Below are 21,802 nucleotides of genomic sequence, written 5' to 3' on the forward strand. Positions count from 1 at the left end.
TTATTATCATAGGGAAGAGACTTGGGAAATCTGTTCTCTCGGAAACCGATCTCATCGTTGAGCGATACAGTGACACTTTAGATGGACTCATGCAACAATTTCGGGATCAAGTGGATCGAGACATAGCTATCTTCGTCCAACGTACGGGTAAGAATTCTGACACCCTTCTGTCTTCACATTCATTCATGACGTTTCAGGCGATACCCTGGATCTCGGGGATATAGCTTATGCAAAGGGAGTGGGACTAAATACAATGAAACAGTGCCTACCAGGCACGCGAACGGAGATTCTCTCCCAGATCACTGATTGGATCAACGGCAGTGGAAATGCTGCTCAGCATGTGCTGTGGCTATCTGGCCCTGCAGGCACGGGCAAATCAGCTATCGCTCACACAATTTCCAAATGGTTCAGCGACATGGGAGTGCTTGGTTCGTGTTTCTGCTTTGACAGAGCCCAAGAAGCCGAGAAACACCACGAAAAAGTGTTCTCCACGATCGCTCGTGACTTAGCTGATCGTGATCCAGAGATGAGACGATCATTGGCGGATGCAGTCAAAAATTCCGCGTCACTTAAGAACTCAAGGGATATTTTCCAGCAATGGGAGAAACTTCTCATGGGACCACTGAAGACATTCTCTAGATCGAGCGTGGGACCTGTTTTGATCGTGATCGAGGCGTTGGACGAGAGTGGCGGAGTGGAGACCCGACGGGACCTTCTCCGCATACTCGCTGGGAAACTTCAGAATAAAGGTCTTCCCAAAATCACAGAACTCCCATCCAACTTTCGCATTCTCCTTACCTCTCGCCCACTTCATGACATCGAAGATGCATTTCACGACGTTCCACATATTCTACGGTTATCCATGGACGAGATTCCAGCAGCAGTGGCCGAACGCGACATCTGCACATTTGTATCTGATAAGCTACAAGGACCGTCGCATTTTGGGGAGAAAGAGTATGCAAAACTCGCCGCGAAAGCCGATGGACTTTTCGAGTGGGCACGTCTTGCATGCGAATACATCATGGAAGACCTTCCTGGCGTAGACCCAACTTCTCGCTTTGAAACTGTCGTGAACCGCAATCCTGGGAAATTCTCAAACAAGCTGTATGATATGTATCGGCTTATTTTGGCTGAAATCTGGCCACGACATGAGTATGACGATGTCGAGTACCAGGACGCACTAGCAGGGTTTCGTTCCGTGATGGGACAAATACTCAACACGGCTGAACCTCTCCCGTTCGATTCCCTCAAGGCCATGCGGGACTGTTTTCCAAACCACAACAAACATCATAAACTGGACATCGTACGACATATGGGATCCCTCCTCAGCGGCACAACGGACTTAGGTTTCCCCATCAGACCCCTTCACGCATCCTTCCAAGAATTCCTCACAGACAGATCATTCAGCGGTGACTTTTTCGTTGAGATCACAAAGACGCAACACCAAGACTTAGCGTTGGCATCACTTCGAGTGATGGAACATGGCCTCCGCTTCAACATGTGTGATTTAAAGTCATCCTACCTCCCTAATCGCGAAGACGCCGGACTGTCTCAACGAGTCAAAACATCCATTCCCCTCCATCTGTCGTATTCCTGTCGACATTGGGCTACGCATGTTCTAAAAACGGACTTCGACAATGAACTTGCAAAGACGATCAGATCATTCTTCGACGACGAGAGACTGCTGTTCTGGATTGAGGCACTCGGACTTCTCAATGGAATCAGCAGTGCAATCACTGTGCTTCCACTCGTTGCCAAGTGGCTGAAGGTGAGTACATACCTACGAGGAAGTGTCGAACGTACGGCTCATCAATAAACACAGGGCCGTTCTGGATACGAAGATCTGCGGACCACCACGATGGATGTACAAAGATTCATTCAAGTATTTGGTGGCATGATTTTGCACAGCACACCACATCTGTATTTATCAGCACTGCCATTCTCACCCATCAGCTCCACCGTATCTACCAATTTCACTTCAAGGTTTCCAAACAACCTTCGTCTAGCATCCGGCCGTGATTTGAATTGGACGGTTGCCCAGACCGTAATCAGTGGGCACACTGGAATGGTTTTGTCAGTCTCGTTCTCACCGGATGGGACTCGCATTGTGTCTGGTTCGGAGGATAAGACTGTGCGACTGTGGGATGCATGGACAGGACAGCCATTGGGTGAGCCCTTGCAGGGGCACACCGACTTCGTTTACTCAGTCTCGTTCTCCTCGGATGGTACTCGCATCGCATCTGGTTCTGGGGATGAGACCGTGCGGTTGTGGGATACAGCGACAGGACAGCCATTGGGTGAGCCTTTGAAGGGGCACACCGGAAGAGTTTTTTCAGTCTCGTTCTCCCCGGATGGTACTCGCATCGCGTCTGGTTCGTACGATAACACTGTGCGGCTGTGGGATGCGACAACAGGACAGCCACTGGGGGAGCCCTTGGAGGGGCACACTGATTGGGTTCGGTCAGTCTCGTTCTCACCGGACGGTACTCGCATCGCGTCTGACTCGTACGATAACACTGTGCGGCTGTGGGATGCATGGACAGGACAGCCGTTAGGCGGGCCCTTGCAGGGGCACACTAACTGGGTTTACTCAGTCTCGTTCTCCCCGGATGGTACTCGCATCGCATCTGGTTCGGAGGATAACACCGTGCGGTTGTGGGATGCAGCAACTGGACAGCCATTGGGTGAGCCCTTGCGAGGGCACACTGAAGGAGTTTTTTCAGTCTCGTTCTCACCGGATGGTACTTGCATCGTGTCTGGTTCGGAGGATAAGACTGTGCGACTGTGGGATACAGCGACGGGACAGCCACTGGGTAAGCCTTTGCAGGGACACTCCGGAGCGGTTTGGTCAGTCTCGTTCTCATCGGATGGTACTCGCATCGCGTCTGGTTCCGGGGATGAGACTGTACGGTTGTGGGACACAGCGACGGGACAGCCATTGGGTGAGCCTTTGGAGGGGCACACCGGAAGAGTTTTTTCAGTCTTCTTCTCACCGGATGGTACTCGCATCGCCTCTGGTTCTTTTGATAATACTCTACGACTGTGGGATGAAGCGACGGGACAGCCATTGTGTGAACCCATGCTGGGGCACACTGATTTCGTTTACTCAGTCTCGTTTTCCCCGGATGGTACGCGCATCGCATCTGGTTCTGGGGATGGGACTGTGCGGCTGTGGGATATAGCGACGGGACAGCCATTGGGTGAGCCTATGGAGGGGCATACTGGAAGGGTTTTTTCAGTCTCGTTTTCACCGGACGGTACTCGCATCGCGTCTGGTTCAGAGGATAAGAGTGTGCGGCTATGGGATACAGCGACGGGCCAGCCATTGGGTGAGGCTTTGAAGGGACACACTGGAACGGTTTGCTCGGTCTCGTTTTCCCCGGATGGTACTCGCATCGCGTCCAGTTCGTACGATAAGAGTGTGCGGCTGTGGGATACAGCGACGGGGCGGTCATTGGGTGGGCCCTTGGAGGGTCACACTGGAAGAGTTTTTTCAGTCTCGTTCTCACCAGATGGTACTCGCATTGCGTCTGGTTCGTATGATAACAGCGTGCGGTTATGGGATGCAGCGACTGGTTATCCATTGGGTGAACCCTTACAGGGGCACACTGGAGCGGTTTGGTCAGTTTCGTTCTCACCGGATGGTACTCGCATCACGTCTGGTTCGGCGGATAAGACTTTGCGGTTGTGGGATGTAGCGACAGGACAGCCATTGGGTAAGCCCTTGAAGGGGCATACCGATTGGGTTCGCTCGGTCTCGTTCTCACCAGATGGTACTCGCATCGCATCTGGTTCGGACGATAAAACTGTCCGTCTGTGGAGCGCAGTGAAACTGCAACCTTCCCCCGAGTCCAGAAAGCTAGATGTCCCCGCATTTTCGCTGCATCAATACACCACACCTTCCGCCCAGGAAAACCCTATCATGTTATCCAACACTTGTGACGATCATCTCATCCGCTTCTCGTCCAGCCTGGAACACGCACTGCCCAATCCCGCTGAATTGCTCGAGCCCACCTCTCATCATAATTCTCATTCGACGCCTTTCTTACTGCAGGTCGATGGATGGATGATGGGCCCCAATTGTCAACTCCTTTTCTGGGTACCTCCCGCTTCCCGACATGCATTTTATACTCCTTGGAACTCGTTGGTGATCCCAAGAGGTGGTGTCGAGCTTGATTTGAGCCGCATGGCACACGGGACAAACTGGTCGAGTTGCCGAGATGCGTGAGTTCTTAGTCATTACCATCCGTCCTCACGATTTCTAATGTCAATCCTTCTAGCTCCCGCGGCTAACGGTGATTTTATTGCTGTAATATCAAGTGTGCCATTTTATTTCTTGATTCCTTTTCAATTATCCTATTACCTAGCTCGAATTTATGATTGTCTCGCTGAATGATGTGCTAAAAAGTAGACACTAAACCTAAACTCCAATGTTGTTGCTGATTCGTCAGAGCACGTACCGAAACCTATGTAATTGAAGTCATTATTCATATACAATGTACCAAATCTCTAACCGAAAAGTTCCTTACTCATAAAATACATTTGGAATCTGACAATGGTTCGGTTACGGTTTCAAGTTGAACGGGGTCGCAATATTGTCCACAAGTCCTGTCAGTCTCCGACGAACCTCGCTGCTGGACTCTCCCGAAACCGCACTGCTTCAAATTTGAGATAGCTATACAGCTTTCCAACGACATGGAAGGATCTGGCATTAGGTTTGATTCGTGACCCAGCTGGCCTTTGTGTTTGATTGGACAAGTACATAAGACCCCAGAATGGCACTCATGCCTGAACCTTTCGATGCATTCTGGAGCCGGGTACATACCGATAAAGTGATACAATATATTTATAATACAACTGATAAGTATTCTGCAGGAGGGGACTCAATCATCGACGTCCCACTTCGGAATCGGCAACCTAGGAGGCAGTTTCCTCCATCCAGTGGCTGCCTTGGCATCGGAAGGAACATCCTTTACGATCACCGACTGACCCGGTTCATAATTGCATGAAGCACTCGAGCTACTAGGTGTAGACTCTCGCGAGTCAGCAGGACGAGCTCGTAGTTCTACCTCGATGACATCTGATTGTGAACGCTGAGCAGAGCGTCGCTTGTCCGATCGCGGGAGTTCTTCAGAGCATCGATAAAGGATGGGGATAAAGGAGACGGAGCTGGTAAAGACGCAGATGAATCAAAGATTCTGCCAGCAGGACTCTATCGGAAACAATCAGTGAGAGTACGACTAACCATGCAAAACCGATGCGCACCTTTGGACTGTACTGAACACTCGACCGATTCTTGGCAAATGGCGGGCGCTTTACCTTCAAACGCAAACGGTTGAGACGACGAATCTTGTCGGTAGCTGGATCAGGAGGGAGTACATCGCTGAGAGCAGTGCGTGTGTGATCGTCTTTTGAGTCAGTGGCATTATTGGCGGCATCCGACTCGAGGTAAACGTCTTCAAAGGATGAGAAGTCAGGAGGAAGGTGCAAGCTCACGTGCGGGGGAGCGATAGATTTAGGCTAGATAACTTGTTAGCGAAAGAGGAAAGAGACACACAGAGGTTAATGCTCACCATTGAATTGTGGGCTTAGCAATGCTAGTGAGCCCAACGAAGTTCTGCACATTTATACCGGTCATGTCGTTCGTCCACAGCCAGTGGACTGTACAGGTACCTGACTAGCCACGAAATCCACAAAACACTTGTTAGTCGTCCCCTCAGCAAAGCAGCCATCGCGGCGTCAAAGGAAGGCTGACTTGGAAGCAAAGCAACACAAAAGCGGCGAGTTCTTGAATTTCAAGTCGGTGCCAACCGATTATTTATGTTTGTTTACGCGTCTCTAATAGCAACGCCGACTCGCCGAACAACCTTGTTCACCCTTTTATCAAAGCCGCAGCTCACTGTAAGCCTATACGTTTATTGTCCATGTTTCTTTATTGCTAGCATATGAAGTGTCTGAAGTCCAAAGACATGATGACAATTGTATACCTTATCGCCATGCCAGACTCGGAGCTTCAGATCTGAAGGCCAGGAGAAGGACTCCAACTACGTCGCTGCAGCCATGCAGTTGCGCTGTAAACTCACTGGGTTTTTGCACAAATCAGATCCACGCTCAAGGACTAGTGGCTCTGATGGAAATATATGAACTTACATCCGGATGTCTATCCTTCAAATATAAATTCGTATAGCTACAATATTTCTAAGGTCCTAATATCCATATTGTGAACATCACCGACGTCTTTGACTTGTGCAATGATATCACGATCTGACGCGATCCTCTTATATTCTCCACCGCGCTGCTGTGCGAGTAATAATGCGCTGAATGGTTGGCCAAGGCGAACAGTCAATCGCAATGCTTGTGAGTGACGCTCCGAATCAATCCGCTCTTGTCTCGTAGAAAAACGTGAGTGATCTAATGGGGACTCGAGATCGGACAAATCTCCTGCGTCATTATCGAAGGCAGGCTCTTCTGCAAACTCAGGGAGCTCGAGCAGACGACGGTCCCATGGACGGATAAGGAAGAATGTTTGTCGAGTGGGCCTCGTCCTCGAGAATTGAATCAGCACCTCTTCCGTGGTGACCAACAGGTCACGAAGCCCATCCGCCTTTACTACGTACGTGAAATTGGTTTCCTGGGATAGATCCTGTCTCCGTCTGACTTCCGTGACACGGTGCACTATGCAAGGCAGATGCAGTCTGCAGTTCGCGAAGCGAGCAGCGCTCATATTGTCAAGCCGGTCATAAAAGTTGACGCCAATTCCACAGCTACAGTATGACGCAGAGAAGAGATGGCTGTCTGAATCTGGTCTTCGGATAAAGATGGGAGGGTACATGGAGGAGCTGCATATGATGAAATGTTGGCCGGAAGACAGCTGTTGAACGTGGATGCTTGTCCGACCCAGTCGAGGGCTGTAATGTCCCCCGACCGAGCCACGATCTCTTGCAGGAGCCGCCCGAGTGCATTCTCCTTATTCTCGTCATAAAGGATAGGTAGTTGGATGCCGAAGATACCAAATAGTGAGTACGCAATGTCTTCTGCCACAGCAGTTTCACGTGTAGATGCCCATCTGAGTTTCTCTCGGGCGTCTCTCATCCCTGGTTGGAAGGCAACAAGGACGCGTGCATCTACGCCCGTCGCATCCTCCAACTCGTGCATAATTTCGACAGACTCCTTGTGGTTGTGGGAATCGTTGTCAAGATATGGAGTCCAATCTTGTTGGTAGAAGAGAATGACTCTAGGAGCCAGGAGTTCTGGGACAGTCCATCCTCGGCTGTTCCAAGCACTCTTTGCCAGTGCGCCAGACTTGGACGAAGGTGGAACATCACAGAGGTAGACCATCGTAAGTGCTGCATAATGATACCAGGCGAACATGGAGTTGAGTGATTTTTGGAGCTCGACATTGTTTTTCTGGTCAATGCAACACGAATCAACCCACGCCCAGCGAAACCCTGCCTCACGAGCCTTCTTGCAGAATAACTGCAACTTCCTAAGACCACCGGCTGGCTCCAACTGGTACATGGCCTTGTCCTTGATGTCTTGCAGCAGCGGCTCCTTTCCTTCCCATCTATGTGATAACATGACACAAGCGAAGTATTTGGCCACTGCATCTGCGATGATCTCCCTTGGGATGTCTGCATGGTTCATAATCGACAAAAGAAGCTGCTTGTAATCTGTGGCCGTTTTGAAAGCGCTTATCTGCATGTCTCGATCACATAGAAACCCGGTAGTGGTGTTGAGCAGGCGATGCGGAACAGTATCAAGTTGAGTCTTCATGACCTTTTGAATGACACCGTCTGCTTGAGAGGGACTGGCATACTGCTCGCGCAACTCTGAGGAAAGACTTAGCATCTGGACAGTGTTACTTACTAGGACTTACTTCGTATCTGTATATCGTGAGCATTGTTCAATTTGGCAAGCATTATTGTGAAGGCCTCGATGGCTTCATCATAGCGTTGTGCACCATGAAGCGCAGTATGCTTCAACCGGTATCCAACATGCGATAAAGGGTTTAAATCGATTACCTATGTGTGATTAAAGTGAGCGTTGGCTAGGAAACTGCTTGAATATATGTCATCATACCTTTTGTGCGTCAAGAAGCACATCCTCCCACAGCGATTTTTCCAAGTTGGCCATACGGCGGTTTGCAGAGGCTTGAGCCTTACCACGCATGTGAGATGATGAAGGGGAAAATTGGCAGTGAAATACCTTTGATTCAGGCCAAGAATCCTTTGGTACCGCCCATGCTGAGATCATCCTGTCGAAACCTCCGCTGAAGATGTGCTTGCCATCTACGGAGAAAGTGACACATCTTACCCAACCTGAATGCTGGAATATGGCGATGACTCGTCGTTCTGAGAGTCGCCAAAGACGGACACGCCCACCATAAGACGCAGAAGCGACGAGTGTACCCGAGGAATGAACGGTAATGGAGGAGATGCCTGAAATGTGTCCCATCCAGGGATCACCAACCTGCTTCCAAGTCACTGTATCCCACTCCCGTATGGTGGAATCCTTTGCATCGCCTCCTGTGAGAAGGCGTGAGCCATCAGGCGTCCACACGAGTGATAAGTTGGATGAAATCTGGCCCTTGAAATGTGCGATGCGTTCCTTCGTGTTTGACTTATAGATTTGGATATCGATGTGTGTTGCAATCGCAAGAAGTTCGCCTGATGGCGAATACTGAACACAGCGGATGCAATTTCCACACTGAATTGGATTTCCTCGTAGTTGCCATGTCGTCGTGCACCATAACTTGGTGGTATTGTCTTCTGAACCGCTAGCCAGTACTGTTCCATCGGAAGAAAAGTCCAACGCGTAGATCCGATTAGAGTGGGCTGTTGTGGATTGGGTAAGGCATTGGCCAGTTTCCCCGTGCCAAACGATAAATGCTCCTTTCTGATCGCCGCTTGCTATCAATTGCCCATCTCGTGATACCGCCAATGTCGTCACGGTATCACAATGCCCCTCCATCTTCTTCACCATAGCACCCGTTCTCAAGTCCCACAAACAAAGCGTCTTGTCAGATGAACCCGTCACCATACGTCGGCCATCAGGAAAAACTACTACAGCGCGTATGGCGTCTGTATGATCTTTGTACGCTCGAAGGGGTGTGGTACTCGGGATGAGCTGAGACATTTTGCCGGAGGTTGATGATGTTGAGTACAACCGAGACGGACTGAGGTAAAGTACCAAATAGTCTCCCCTAGTCAGACCTATCGAAGGACTGTGAGTGCGCACAAGTCGTGTGCTGCATAGACGCCCAGCTAGGGATCATGATGATGGAGGCTGTCCGCTAAATTTCGCACACCATGAAAGTTGTATGAGCTTTGTACATACGACTGAGATGGAGGATCTTGTGTCGAGACATACCGCGGCTTAGTAACTCTGCACTATAGGGCACGGTACATTAAAAAATGCATGAGATTCAAAAGTCTGGCACGCAGGAGAAGTTGCTGAGCAGCCTGTGCGCACCCCCCAACTTGGTTTTTCTTTATTGAGAATATAATATAGGTCCTCCCACGGTATAAGCCCGCTGGCAGTGGCTACCTCGACGACTACTTACACACGGGTACAATATCAATGATTCAAAGATCCACCGATTCACCGACGGAGCAGCTTCGGTGAAAGTACTTTCTCTGAAGCTGCCCTGTCGCATACTCCTAGATGGGCCTATGATCAATTCACTGCTCATCACGCCGCTGGTGACGATACTACCACCGGACAACTTGTGACTTCATGTCGGCCTCCGAACTTGTCCTTGGTACAGCAGTGTTTTAAGGACACGAAATCCCACAGTCTATCAGGTTAATTTAAACTCTTTATCAACAATCTAGTCCTTTACCCGTAAACGAGACGACCATGTCACCGCTGACGATCCTTGTCGCTTCATACACCGACTCGATCTACACGTTGTCCTTTGACCCAGCACCATCAACGGGGTCTCCGACACTTAATCTTCTGGCTCAAACAATCGTCGGGCACCATCCGTCATGGATTGCATCCCACCCGTCTAACAAATCTATCATATATGCAGGGGTCGAACAGGCAGATGGAGAGATCGCCGTGATCAAGTATGGCAAGGGTGGAACCGTCGAGGAAGGAGAAGTGGTGGCCAGGGCCAGCAGTGGTGGTGCAGACCCTTGCACCCTTCTTGTCACAGAAGACGAGCTTATCATTGGAAATGTAAGTCCCAAAAACGTCGGGTTCACCTTTCCTAAGCGATGAACATACACCCTTTCTTGCACTCTCGTCTGCACCCAGTACTCCTCGGGCACAATCGCGACCCTTCCAATATCAACATCTGCCCCTTACATACTCTCATCAAACCCATGGACACTTTCGATGCCCTTTGAGCATGAAGGTCCCAACAAATTTCGTCAATTATCGTCCCACCCTCATCAAACCATCTTCAATCCACTGAACAAAACGGAGAAAGAGCTCTTGGTCCCGGATTTAGGTGCAGATAAGGTCTGGAGACTTACCAAACAAAGCGACGGCAAGTGGTCCATTTGCGGTCACATTGAATTTGAAGCAGGCGGTGGCCCACGACACGTCGTCGCTCAAGGTGCGTCATTCACTTGGACTCCTGAGATCTTGTTGATTGTTACAACAGGAAATACCATTTACACGCTACTGGAGCTCACCTTAAAGCTTGCTGTACACACTTTCCCTCCGCTTCCGGCGCCCCCTACTCCTTTTACATCTCTGTTCACGCTTTCTGCGCTATCAATCCCGGATACCATGACAGCAGCGGAAATCTTGCTACCTGAACCCAACGCATCCTTCCCTGAAACGTTCATATACACGTCAAACAGAAACGACCCTCATCCAGAGGGTGACACTATTGCAATATTCTCTCTCGCCGCCGGAGAGGGTCAGCCAGAGCTTGTGAACGAAGTGCGTACGGGGCTGATCCATGCCCGGGGAATGGTGTTTGGCGGTGACGAAGATAAGTATCTGGTTGTGGGTGGTGCAGAAGGTGGTGGAGTGAAGGTATTTGAGAGGGTCGATGGCGGCAAGGGACTCAAAGAGATCGCGAAGCTCGATGAAGGCGTTGTAGGACGTCCCACCGGTTTCTTGTGGTACTGAGAAATCTTGATGTGAACTGGTGGACATACATCTGCTCGCCAGCCGAGGCATTTTTGGGCATCAGGTCCGGGAGGCTGGCAGTTGTGCGGTATGCTTGCTTGTAGTGTCCGATCGAACGGGCTTTTAGCAACTTGTACATCGAAGAAAGCGATATGATTGTGATCGTATCCACTTTGTATCTTCACGTCTTCCCCTTCTTGTTCGATTATCATAGTACTACAGCCTGTTAAATAACAACAGGTTTCAGGAATGCCATCTGTCTTGGATTATATTCTATTTGAGTTCGAGCCACAAGGACGTAGATAGAATTAGAATTAGGTCTTCTGTTGCTTTTGGATTTCACACGTATGAAACACGCCCTTCGACGAGGGACACCGAACAGCACTCGCATCGGATTGATATTGTCAACTATGGAGGATGAGAGAGGGCGTCCGGTAAGTGCAGCGGCAAGTATGGTGCAATCGTAAATGATTGTCTATGATCGATAGTTATCAGTAAGCACAGGCTGTACAACTGATTTTCCCTACTCTATTGCAGTTTCTCTGAGTTGATCGAAAAAATATCATTCGAACCAGAACCAGTGTGGCAGAACCAGCTGGCAGAATGACGGATTTCTACTCACAATGGAATAGGCGAATTGCAGGTACTACACATAAGCGAGCGACGAGTGAGAGAAATTGACGGAAGTATTGACTTCTCAACGTTGTCCCTGAGCCAGCAGGGTCACCGCAGCTTCAAATGACGAAGCAATGAGTGAGAGATTGAGTTGAGAGCCAGGTGATTCGAGCGAACATTCTGTAGTTACAAAAAGGAGAATTGTTGATGCCTGCAGGCAAGTTATGATCCAATGGTCGTAATCAAATAGTACGCTCCTGCAAGTTTTGCCGAAATTTCCGCCATCTAACAGCAATAACAATTCTGCCAAATAGATCAGGCCCATAAGTGTGTGCAGGATATAAGAGCTGATCGTCGTCCTACAGTGTTTCCCCATCCTCAGAGATATCATTCAACATTCTCCTCAGAAAATGTATTTCAGCCTCCTCCGAGTCGCTGTTGGTGTTGCTTTGACAGTATCTATGCCTGTCAGTGGATGTTTGGGCCTTTATCTGGCTTGCAAAAGTGATAGGGATTGTTGCAGTCAAAATTGTCCTAAGGTGAGTATGGACAGGTCGTTATGCAACCAGAATTCAACCGTACAACTCACCTCCGCGACTCAGGATCTTTATCATAAGGGTACGGTCTGCGCGACCTATCATTCTAAGAATTGAGTCCGCAGTCCGAGGGGCACGTCGCGACAGTGAGTCATGTTTCTTCCCTTGCTTTCGTATCATATGATGGTGCAATACCTAGGTCGGAGCTAATCAGTACAATCGTTTTTAGGATAAATTTTCATGCTGCTCGAGCAATGTAGCTGTTTGAACTTATCTGAAATGATCAACTGCACCTAGATTTACTCTTGGTCCAATAAGCTCGAGTTTGTGATACTGTCGAAACAAGCGACCATTGCTGTTAATCATCAATATTGGGAGGTCGAACGAAGATGGAACGTACTGCGCAGCTTGAATCTGTTCGTCTATAGTTGGCCTCGAAGGCTAGCTTATGGATCAATCTCTTCTGTGCGTAATGGAGTCACTTCGTTGTCGATCGTGATTCGTAACAGATGTGTCATTTTCTGGTATATAGCACAAGGTCATACGGGAGCACGCGTTGTGATGAAAAGGGGACGAGAACAAAGATGCTAGACTCAGCATTATGATTTGCTCTGGTGCGAGACGAAGTATAACAGCTCGTGCCACATAGTAGATTGAGCAATCTCAGATCTCGTGTTGGATGCGACGATCATATCGTTGAAGACGCGGCGTGACCTGGAATGATCTGTCAATGTTGTTGTTGTGCCATTTTAATCCAAATACAAGAACGACAAGGGCAACGCAACCGCTGTCATGTGATGCATTAACGTCGCTGGGTTCACGACGGCTCGCGGCGTCAACTCGGAATTACTGGCGGCGTTCAACGTCAACGTTCAGTCTCGTACTTGTGACGGAACAACCGTATAAATATCGGTAGGCACCATTGTTTCATCCCATCTCGTAGTAGTATGCGTATGCTTGAAGTTGATCAGCTCGAATGACACTTTGAATACCACCGGACTTATCCGGGAATTGAAACTCCGGATTCTGCCAGGCACCTGGCACTTGGGCTAACTTTGACGATGCTAGGCATCTGAAGGTGCTGCTGTACAATTCGACTGTGGAGTAGAACAGGCTCTCTCGACGCTCCATTATTATTATTATCTTGCCCTGTGACGAGCACATAGAAATTACTACAACCAGTCGACGTAAACCGGCGGGGATTGCGTGGTTGAAAAATAAGCGCTTCATGTTAACCTGACGTGTTGGCTATGCTTAGATGGATCCAGACAAAGCATCAGATGTCCGTTGTCTTGTCAAGTGTTACCCCCAACGTTTCTCACACTGACTTGATTCAAACCTACGACCACTCGCAATGAGTGAAGCCCATAAACTCGATCCTCCTCCAGAAGCCAACAAATCCAGCCAAGCAAATGCGAATGCTGGTGAGAGCCAGGTACGTGATTTCTGGTAATTCATCGCTGGCTGCCCTCATGTACGTTCGTCCAGAGCGCCGAACATCTGAAAGGAGTCCGTCAATCCCTACGGAAATTGAAAAATGGGTTCACAAAAAAAATTCCCGTGCGTAGATACTAGACGATAATGCGGACTGTCCTTGACATAGCTGAGATTGTGCAGAAAACCTTCAAGCGAAAAGGTAACCGTGCCGTTGCGGTCCAGAATGTCGAACTTGAAGGCCCTTCTGGACTCGCTGTACAGGTATTCCCGTCTGATCCTTTGCTTTTCCTTCTCTAAATTTCGGTGGACGCATAGGTTCAGGCTGCTCTTTCTGGCATGGAGAAAGGTCCTCATCCCCAATTGGTTGATGTTGAACTTCAGGGTGCCCGTGAGGGTACGGAAAGCATGAGGTTACTCGGAGAACGTTCGAATTCTGTGGCGTTCGCAGCCAGCAATGCCCCAGGTCTCACCACCATGAATGATTTTGACACGACATATCTTCAACCCCTGAAGATTATCGACGCTGTCCTTGAGAAGATTACGGATGTATGGGTCATTCTCATTCATGGGAAGCGAATTGAAATTGATCAAGTTGTATAGGTGCATCCGTACGCAAAAATGACGCTGGGTGTCCTATCTGCTGCGTCCAAAGTACGTTTGATTTCTCCAAAAATTTGTTTGTCCTACTCAAAATTTTAATTAAATATAGACTATAATCGCTCAAGCAGAGCGTGACCAATCAGTTCATTGTCTTCTCGAGAAATTGGCTGAAGTTTACAGCTTCATGACCCAAGACGACACACTTGGCAAAATTAAATCGATGCGCGATATCGTTGGAAAGATTGTTCAACAGACTCTTGAGTGTGCCCGTTTCATCAGGGACTACTCTGAGACGAAGAGCTTCTGTGAGTCATCAAGCTATGGCACTTCGCACACAAATCTTATAGTATTATCGTAGGGAAGAGACTTGGGAAAACCGTTCTCTCGGAAACCGATGCCATCATTAAGAAGTACAGTGACAGTTTAGACGGACTCATGCAACAATTCCGGGACCGAATTGATCGAGACGTGGCCGTCTTCATGCAACGTACAGGTAAGAATTTTGACATGCTCCCGTCTTTACATTCACTCACTGTTTCAGGCAATACCCTGGATCTCGGGGATCTCCCTTATGCAAAGGGAGTAGGACTCAATACCATGAAACAGTGCCTACCAGGCACGCGCACGAAGATCCTTTCAGAGATCACGGATTGGATCAACGGCGATGGAGATGCTGAGCGCGTGCTGTGGTTATCTGGCCCTGCGGGCACGGGCAAATCAGCCATTATTCACACGATTGCTAAGTGGTTCGACGATATGGGAGTACTCGGTTCATGTTTCTGCTTCGACAAGGCTAAAGAAGTGGAGAAACTTCACGAAAAAGTGTTCTCTACCATTGCTCGTGACCTAGCTGATCGTGATCCGGAGATGAAACGAGCTTTGGTGGATGCGGTCAAAAATTCCATGTCACTCAAGAACTCAAGGGATATTTTCCAGCAGTGGGAAAAGCTTCTCGTGGAACCACTGAAGAAATTTTCTAGATCGAGTGTGGGACCTGTCTTGATCGTGATTGAGGCACTGGACGAGAGCGGCGGAGTAGAGACGCGGCGGGACCTTCTCCGCATACTCGCTGGGAAACTTCAGAACAAAGGTCTTCCCAAAATCACAGAACTCCCATCCAACTTTCGCATTCTCGTTACCTCTCGCCCACTTCATGACATCGAAGATGCATTCCACGACGCTCGGCATATTCTACGGTTATCCATGGATGAGATTCCAGCAGCAGTGGCAGAACGCGACATCTGCACATTTGTATCTGACAAGCTACAAGGGCTGTCATGTTTTGGGGAGAACGACTATGCAAAACTCGCCGCGAAAGCCGATGGACTTTTCGAGTGGGCACGTCTTGCATGCGAATACATCATGGAAGACCTTCCTGGCGTAGACCCAACTTCTCGCTTTGAAACTGTCGTGAACCGCAATCCTGGGAAATGGACAAACAAGCTGTATGATATGTATCGGCTTCTTTTGGCAGAGATCTGGCCACGACATCGGTATGGCGATGTCGAGTACCAGGAAGCGCTAGCAGGGTTTCGTTCCGTGATGGGACAAATACTCAGCACGGCTGAACCTCTCCCGTTCGATTCCCTCAAGGCCATGCGGGCCTGTTTTCCAAACCACAACAGACATTACAAACTGGACATCATACGACATATGGGATCGCTTCTCAGCGGCACAACGGACTCATGCGTCCCTGTCAGACCCCTTCATGCATCCTTCCAAGAGTTCCTCACAGATAGATCATTCAGCGGTGACTTTTTCGTTGAGATCACAAAGACGCAACACCAAGACTTAGCGTTGGCGTCACTTCGAGTGATGGAACATGGCCTCCGCTTCAATATGTGTGATTTAAAGTCATCCTACCTCCCTAATCGCGAAGACACCGGATTGTCTCAACGAGTCAAGACATCCATTCCCCTCCATCTGTCGTATTCCTGTCGACATTGGGCTACGCATGTTCAAAAAACGGACTTCGACAATGAGCTTGCAAAGACAATTAGGTCATTCTTCGACGACGAGAGACTGCTGTTCTGGATTGAGGCACTCGGACTTCTCAATGAAATCTGCGGTGCAATTACTGTGCTTCCACTCGTTGCCAAGTGGCTGAAGGTGAGCACATGCCTACGAGGCAGTGTCGGACGTACAGCTCATCAATAAACACAGGGCCGTTCTGGATACGAAGACCTGCGGACCACCACGATGGATATACAAAGATTCATTCAAGTATTTGGCGGCATGATTTTGCACAGCACACCACATCTGTATCTATCAGCGCTGCCATTCTCACCCATCAGCTCCACCATTGCTACCAATTTTACCTCAAGGTTCCCGAACAACCTTCGTGTAGCATCCAACCGCGATTTGAACTGGACGGCTTTGCAAGCCGCAATCAGTGGGCACACTGACGGGATTTGTGCAGTCTCGTTTTCACCGGGTGGAACCCGCATCGTGTCTGGTTCGTACGACAACACTGTGCGGCGGTGGGATGCATGGACAGGACAGCAATTGGGTGAGCCCATGCGGGGACACACAAGCGGGGTTTCCTCAGTCTCATTTTCCCCGGATGGTGCTCGCATTGCCTCTGGTTCGCTGGACCGCACTGTGCGACTGTGGGATGGAGTAACGGGACAGCCATTAGGTGAGCCCTTGAAGGGGCACACTGACACAGTTTCCTCAATTTCGTTCTCCCCGGATGGTACACGTATCGCCTCTGGTTCTTTCGATAACACTGTGCAGCTGTGGGATGCACGGACAGAACAGCCATTGGGTGAGCCCTTGGAAGGGCACACTGATTGGGTACGCTCAGTCTCGTTCTCGCCAGATGGTACTCTCATCGCGTCCGGTTCGGACGATCACACTGTGCGGCTGTGGAATGCCGCGACAAGACAACCGTTGGGCGAGCCCTTGAAGGGGCACACTGGCGCGGTTTACTCGGTCTCATTCTCACCGGATGGTACTCGCATCGTCTCTGGTTCGGAGGATAACACTATTCGACTGTGGGATGCGCGGACGGGACAGCCATTGGGTGAGCCCATGCAGGGGCACACTGGACTGGTTCGCTCAGTCTCGTTCTCACCAGATGGAACTCGTATCGCCTCTTGTTCTTTCGATAATACCGTGCGGCTGTGGGATGGGGTGACAGGAGAGCCATTGTGTGAGCCCTTGGAGGGCCATACTAATTGTGTTTGCTCAATTTCGTTCTCACCGGATAGTACTCGCATCGCATCTGGTGCTTTCGATAATACTGTGCGTCTATGGGATGTGGCGACGGGACAGTCATTGGTTGACCCCTTGGAGGGGCACTCTGATTGGGTTCGTTCAGTCTCGTTCTCACCGGATGCTACTCGCATTGCGTCTGGTTCGAGAGATAAGACTGTGCGTCTGTGGGATGCACGGTCGGGAGAGCCAGTGGGGGAGCCTTTGGAGGGCCACACTGGACTGGTTTGGTCAGTTTCTTTCTCACCAGACAATACTCGCATCGCCTCCGGTTCTTTCGACAATACTGTGCGGTTGTGGGATGCAAGGATGGGACAAGCATTGGGTGAGCCTATGGAGGGGCACACTGATTGGGTTCGCTCAGTTTCATTCTCGCCGGATGGTACTCGCATCGTGTCCGGGTCGGACGATCACACGGTGCGGCTGTGGGATGCTGCGACAAGGCTACCGTTGTGCGAGCCCTTGGAGGGGCACACTGGCGCGGTTTACTCAGTTTCATTCTCACCGGATGGTACTCGCGTCGTGTCTGGTTCGGAGGATAAGACGGTGCGAGTGTGGGATGCATGGACGGGAGAGCCATTGGGTGAGCCTTTGGAAGGGCATGTTGATGGAGTTTACTCAGTCTCGTTCTCACCGGATGGTACTCGCATTGCATCTGGTTCATCGGACAATACTGTGCGCCTGTGGGATGCGACGACGGGAGAGCCATTGTTTGACTCATTGGAGGGGCACACCGGTTGGGTTTGGTCGGTGTCATTCTCACCGGATGGTACTCGTGTCGTATCTGGCTCGGGAGATAAGACTGTGCGGCTGTGGGATGTAGCCACGGGACAGCCATTTGGTGAGCCGTTGGAGGGACACACTGCATTGGTTTATTCGGTCTCTTTCTCCCCGGATGGTACTCGTATCATATCTGGTTCATCAGATAAGACTATCCGTCTGTGGTATGCAGTGAAACTGCAGCCATCGCCAGAATCCTCCGCATTTTCACTACACCAAAGCACTACCGAAGAACGTGATATCATGCCAACGGACACTTGTAACGATCAACCCATTTGCTTTTCGTCCAACGTTGAACATGCCTTGCCCAATCCTGCTGACTTGCTCGAACCCACCTCTCATGACAATTCCAATTCAACGCCTTTCTTGCTGCAGGATGATGGATGGATGATGGGCCCCAATCGCCGGCTCCTTTTCTGGGTACCTCCCGCTTCCCGAGATGCATTTTATACTCCATGGACTTCATTGGTGATCTCAAGAGGAGGTGTTGAGCTTGATTTGAGCTGCATGGCACATGGTACAAACTGGTCGAGTTGTCGAGATGCGTGAGTTATAATTCTTGAAATATTTATCCTTACAGTTGCTAACATTGATCTCTCTAGTTCCGCGTAATGGGAATTTTATTGCTACATTTTTTTTTATTCTTGGAATTCATTGTCAATGATATACCTAGCACTAACCGGAATTAAATTATTGTTGTCCCACTGAATGATGTGCTAAAAGGTCAAATGCCTATGATCGATTCACCGCTCATCACACAAAACCAGGCCGCCGTTGACAACAATGCCATCATCTCGTTCTATGGCTTCTTTTTCGTGTTCCGGGCCAGTACTAGTAGACTTTAGTGCTGCCGTGGTCCGGTTCTACCAGACTCGGCGAACCTCGAACTGGACCTTGGCGAACGGTTCAGAATGGTCAGGTCCGGTCATTTTCAGGAATATGGCCTAGTCCGCACAGTACTCTCCTCACTCTCCTCCGACTGCTCGTTCCCTTCCCTATCCTCCTCCTTCTCTTGCTCTTTATCCTGCTCTCCCTCCATCTCATCCTCGTCCCGTGCTTCGTCCTCCTCCACATTGTCATTGGCCTCTGCTATATCACTGCATTCTCCCTCTCCACCTTGCCGTTCGTCAGAGCCTCGAACTTGCTGGTGCACCTGAGCATCTTCATGTCCTTCAACAGGTTGTGATGCCTCTTCGCCGGACAGCGGACCAGGCATAACCTCCTCCAAGTAAACCTCCAGGCAGCAGACAAGGTCCACCAAGCCCTCTTCTTCCCATGCCTCTTCATCTACCTCAAGGGCTGAGTCGTCTTCGCAAGGCACGAAGCTAAAGTTGCAGGTCGTTCGGAAGCGCAGGGATGAGAGTGGATGGTCTTGGAGACAAAATTTACGGTGCGCAAAAGATTGAAGAGACTGGTATCAAAAACATAATTTAAAACTCACGAGAGAGATCAACATGACACGCACTTTGAACTCACGAGCTTTGGATGTTGGACCCTTCTGCGTCACCACCCTTTTATTTCCGTATGATATCGTTAAGAAACGTAGTGGTATGGGGATCATTGTATAACGGGTTTGATTGTAGAAACTTGATTACAGGTGTAGAACAACGCGATATTTCAAAACTTGCAGTATTAAAACAAGCGCATCCAGTCCAGTCAATTCACGCGTCGCGTTCCTCACGTGCTACCTTCAACATAAACAGTTTATTCGAATTCGTGGTATTACTTACTGGCAGTTATAAGTGGGATGACGAAGATCTTACTATGACTAGGTTGCCATTCCCACCCCATTATGGCAATCTAATAAGGTCCAATTCATGTGAGGGAAAAGCTTATGCACAACATAGTGCCACATACTAGTAAGTGAGCAACATATCAATACTCGGGCTCGAAGGGCAGTAGGGAAAGACAGGCTTACTTAACTGACACTCAAATTCATAGTTTTCCATGTCGATCTCACAGCAACCTATGCAGGGACACGCCGCGTATGATATAATTGTCCCTTGAGGTCCACAGACAAACCCGTAATCCAACCCGTTGTTAAAGCCTTTGAGGCCTGTTCCGCATTGTATTGAATCTGTGGATAACCGTAAGTACGCAGGCTGCACGTAGGCCGCAAAATGCCTACTTATAAGATTGCAGGGTAAATTCATGGGTGTTGTATCTGAATTAGACGCGATAGCTATGCCAGCCATCGCTGCGGCAGATATAACAATAGTGGTGAGTGAAGTAAATTTCATACTAGTCCGAGTCGAATATTGATAGTGTTTTCTGGGCCGTGTAGGTTACCTGCCATCGATTAGTAATTTTGTAATGCAAACCGATCAAAGAAGTTTACCATTTTTGAGTCAACGCAAATGACGGTGCGTAGGTGATAAGGGCTTGAATTTACAGAATCTTCATCGTGCAACAACAACTTATCCGATGTGCTTCGAAATTTGAGACAAAGAAGGTTATGTATAATGAAGTTCATCGCCCGAGGCGATTTTCGAACTGTTGCGTTATTGCGTTGCACGTGAGTGTATAAAATTTGCAAACGCAAATGCCGCTCTATGTGTGCACTTTCGACCGATCAAAGGTCGCTGATTGGTAATCAGCACTTATAATCATTTCAAACCGTGATAACGCAAACTACTGTGATGGTACAACTGTGGTGAGAATAAAGGTATAGTATGTTGGGCCACCTCAACCTCACATAATTCGGACCTTATTAGATTGCCATAATGGGGTGGGTTTGGCAACCTAGTTAGCATACGATCTCCGCTATCCCACTCACTGCCAGTAACACTACGAATAAATCATTTATTCCCTAAATCAAGAGGTGTGCAATCGAGAAGTTCAAGACACTAACCTCAGAAACTTCGACGACGCCTACGCCTTCCGTGACCGCGTGACCGATCGCTCAATTTAACCATATTAAGTAGTCGTTCAGTACAAAGACGTCGTAACCAAAGCAGAACGAGAATGCAATGTAAAACGAGCATGCATGCATGGACGTGTAAGACAGAACAAGTAGCAATAGAGCGTAGCAGTGCATAAGACATTACAAGTAGCAAGCATAAAGACAGGCAATGACAAGCAAAATTGACATCCTAAGGTCAAGTGCACAACAAAACAGCAGAATGAGCATTTGCGAGATTGGTCCGAGCCTTTTTGGAAGCACAGGGTGCCATGGTAGATGGGGCAGAGTGTTTGGATGCACGAGAAGTGGATGGGACCACATTCTCCTTGTCATGCCCATCCCTAGGTATGCTGAACGGCTGCCATTTCTCTTTCGGAATGTTTGCGCTGGCCTGCTCAAGTTCAGTAAGCTGCATGCCCTTCAAAGAGTGTCCATGAGAATGACAGTCTGATCCAAAATGTGTGGTTTGATATGAATGATCCTCGAGGTCTGTAATGTATGCAGTGCTGTTGTCGTTATTACTAGTAGAAGCAAACCATGAGTCGTAACGGGTATATTGTAGTGCTGCCATGGTCCAGTTCGGTCTGGTTCAGAGGCAGTTTGATGAGAACCGAGAACAGGACCAAGG

The 21,802-nt window shown here is 49.2% G+C and overlaps 8 protein-coding genes across 8 annotated transcripts; 4 read left to right on the plus strand and 4 right to left on the minus strand.

Moving 5' to 3' along the window:
- The first annotated feature begins 3,715 nt into the window (after positions 1-3,715).
- Positions 3,716-4,603, plus strand: EDB93DRAFT_1118964 (uncharacterized protein). The gene is made up of 2 exons (XM_041448439.1): positions 3,716-4,224; positions 4,281-4,603. Exons 1-2 carry the CDS (start codon positions 3,923-3,925, stop codon positions 4,291-4,293), a joined length of 315 nt encoding a protein of 104 aa, XP_041312307.1. The 5' UTR covers positions 3,716-3,922; the 3' UTR covers positions 4,294-4,603.
- Positions 4,604-5,803, minus strand: EDB93DRAFT_1118967 (uncharacterized protein; the record flags this gene model as incomplete). The annotated part of the gene is made up of 3 exons (XM_041448440.1): positions 4,604-5,108; positions 5,266-5,520; positions 5,574-5,803. Coding segments are annotated over 2 exons (480 nt in total), but the record flags the coding sequence as incomplete, so codon positions are not given.
- Positions 5,804-6,182: 379 nt separating this feature from the next.
- On the minus strand, positions 6,183-9,455 carry EDB93DRAFT_1118968 (WD40-repeat-containing domain protein). Its single transcript, XM_041448441.1, has 6 exons — positions 9,370-9,455; positions 8,206-9,292; positions 8,080-8,157; positions 7,877-8,021; positions 6,752-7,829; positions 6,183-6,719 (listed from the first exon to the last, which is right to left on the minus strand). The coding sequence occupies exons 2-6, from the start codon at positions 9,133-9,135 to the stop codon at positions 6,188-6,190; spliced, it is 2,763 nt and encodes a 920-aa protein (XP_041312309.1). The 5' UTR covers positions 9,136-9,292; positions 9,370-9,455; the 3' UTR covers positions 6,183-6,187.
- A 403-nt stretch (positions 9,456-9,858) lies between these two features.
- On the plus strand, positions 9,859-11,088 carry EDB93DRAFT_1237922 (Lactonase, 7-bladed beta-propeller-domain-containing protein; the record flags this gene model as incomplete). The annotated part of the gene is made up of 3 exons (XM_041451481.1): positions 9,859-10,182; positions 10,261-10,564; positions 10,613-11,088. The coding sequence occupies 3 exons, from the start codon at positions 9,859-9,861 to the stop codon at positions 11,086-11,088; spliced, it is 1,104 nt and encodes a 367-aa protein (XP_041312310.1).
- Positions 11,089-13,153: 2,065 nt separating this feature from the next.
- EDB93DRAFT_1334520 (uncharacterized protein) lies at positions 13,154-14,704 on the plus strand (the record flags this gene model as incomplete). Its single annotated transcript, XM_041455282.1, has 7 exons — positions 13,154-13,674; positions 13,728-13,799; positions 13,857-13,937; positions 13,992-14,222; positions 14,277-14,327; positions 14,386-14,581; positions 14,635-14,704. Coding segments are annotated over exons 1-7 (780 nt in total), but the record flags the coding sequence as incomplete, so codon positions are not given.
- Positions 14,705-18,034: 3,330 nt separating this feature from the next.
- On the plus strand, positions 18,035-18,821 carry EDB93DRAFT_1219155 (uncharacterized protein; the record flags this gene model as incomplete). Its single annotated transcript, XM_041451118.1, has 1 exon — positions 18,035-18,821. The coding sequence occupies exon 1, from the start codon at positions 18,516-18,518 to the stop codon at positions 18,819-18,821; it is 306 nt and encodes a 101-aa protein (XP_041312312.1). The 5' UTR covers positions 18,035-18,515.
- Positions 18,822-19,069: 248 nt separating this feature from the next.
- Positions 19,070-19,939, minus strand: EDB93DRAFT_553864 (uncharacterized protein). Its single transcript, XM_041456701.1, has 2 exons — positions 19,749-19,939; positions 19,070-19,643 (listed from the first exon to the last, which is right to left on the minus strand). The coding sequence occupies exons 1-2, from the start codon at positions 19,831-19,833 to the stop codon at positions 19,204-19,206; spliced, it is 525 nt and encodes a 174-aa protein (XP_041312313.1). The 5' UTR covers positions 19,834-19,939; the 3' UTR covers positions 19,070-19,203.
- EDB93DRAFT_1118992 (uncharacterized protein) lies at positions 19,934-20,559 on the minus strand. The gene is made up of 3 exons (XM_041448442.1): positions 20,401-20,559; positions 20,191-20,349; positions 19,934-20,128 (listed from the first exon to the last, which is right to left on the minus strand). Exons 1-3 carry the CDS (start codon positions 20,510-20,512, stop codon positions 20,088-20,090), a joined length of 312 nt encoding a protein of 103 aa, XP_041312314.1. The 5' UTR covers positions 20,513-20,559; the 3' UTR covers positions 19,934-20,087.
- Positions 20,560-21,802: the final 1,243 nt, after the last annotated feature.

This window comes from Suillus bovinus, assembly GCF_016758785.1.
Source record: "Suillus bovinus strain UH-Sbo-P2 chromosome Unknown EDB93scaffold_4, whole genome shotgun sequence".
In the NCBI taxonomy this organism is placed as follows: Eukaryota; Fungi; Basidiomycota; class Agaricomycetes; order Boletales; family Suillaceae; genus Suillus; species Suillus bovinus.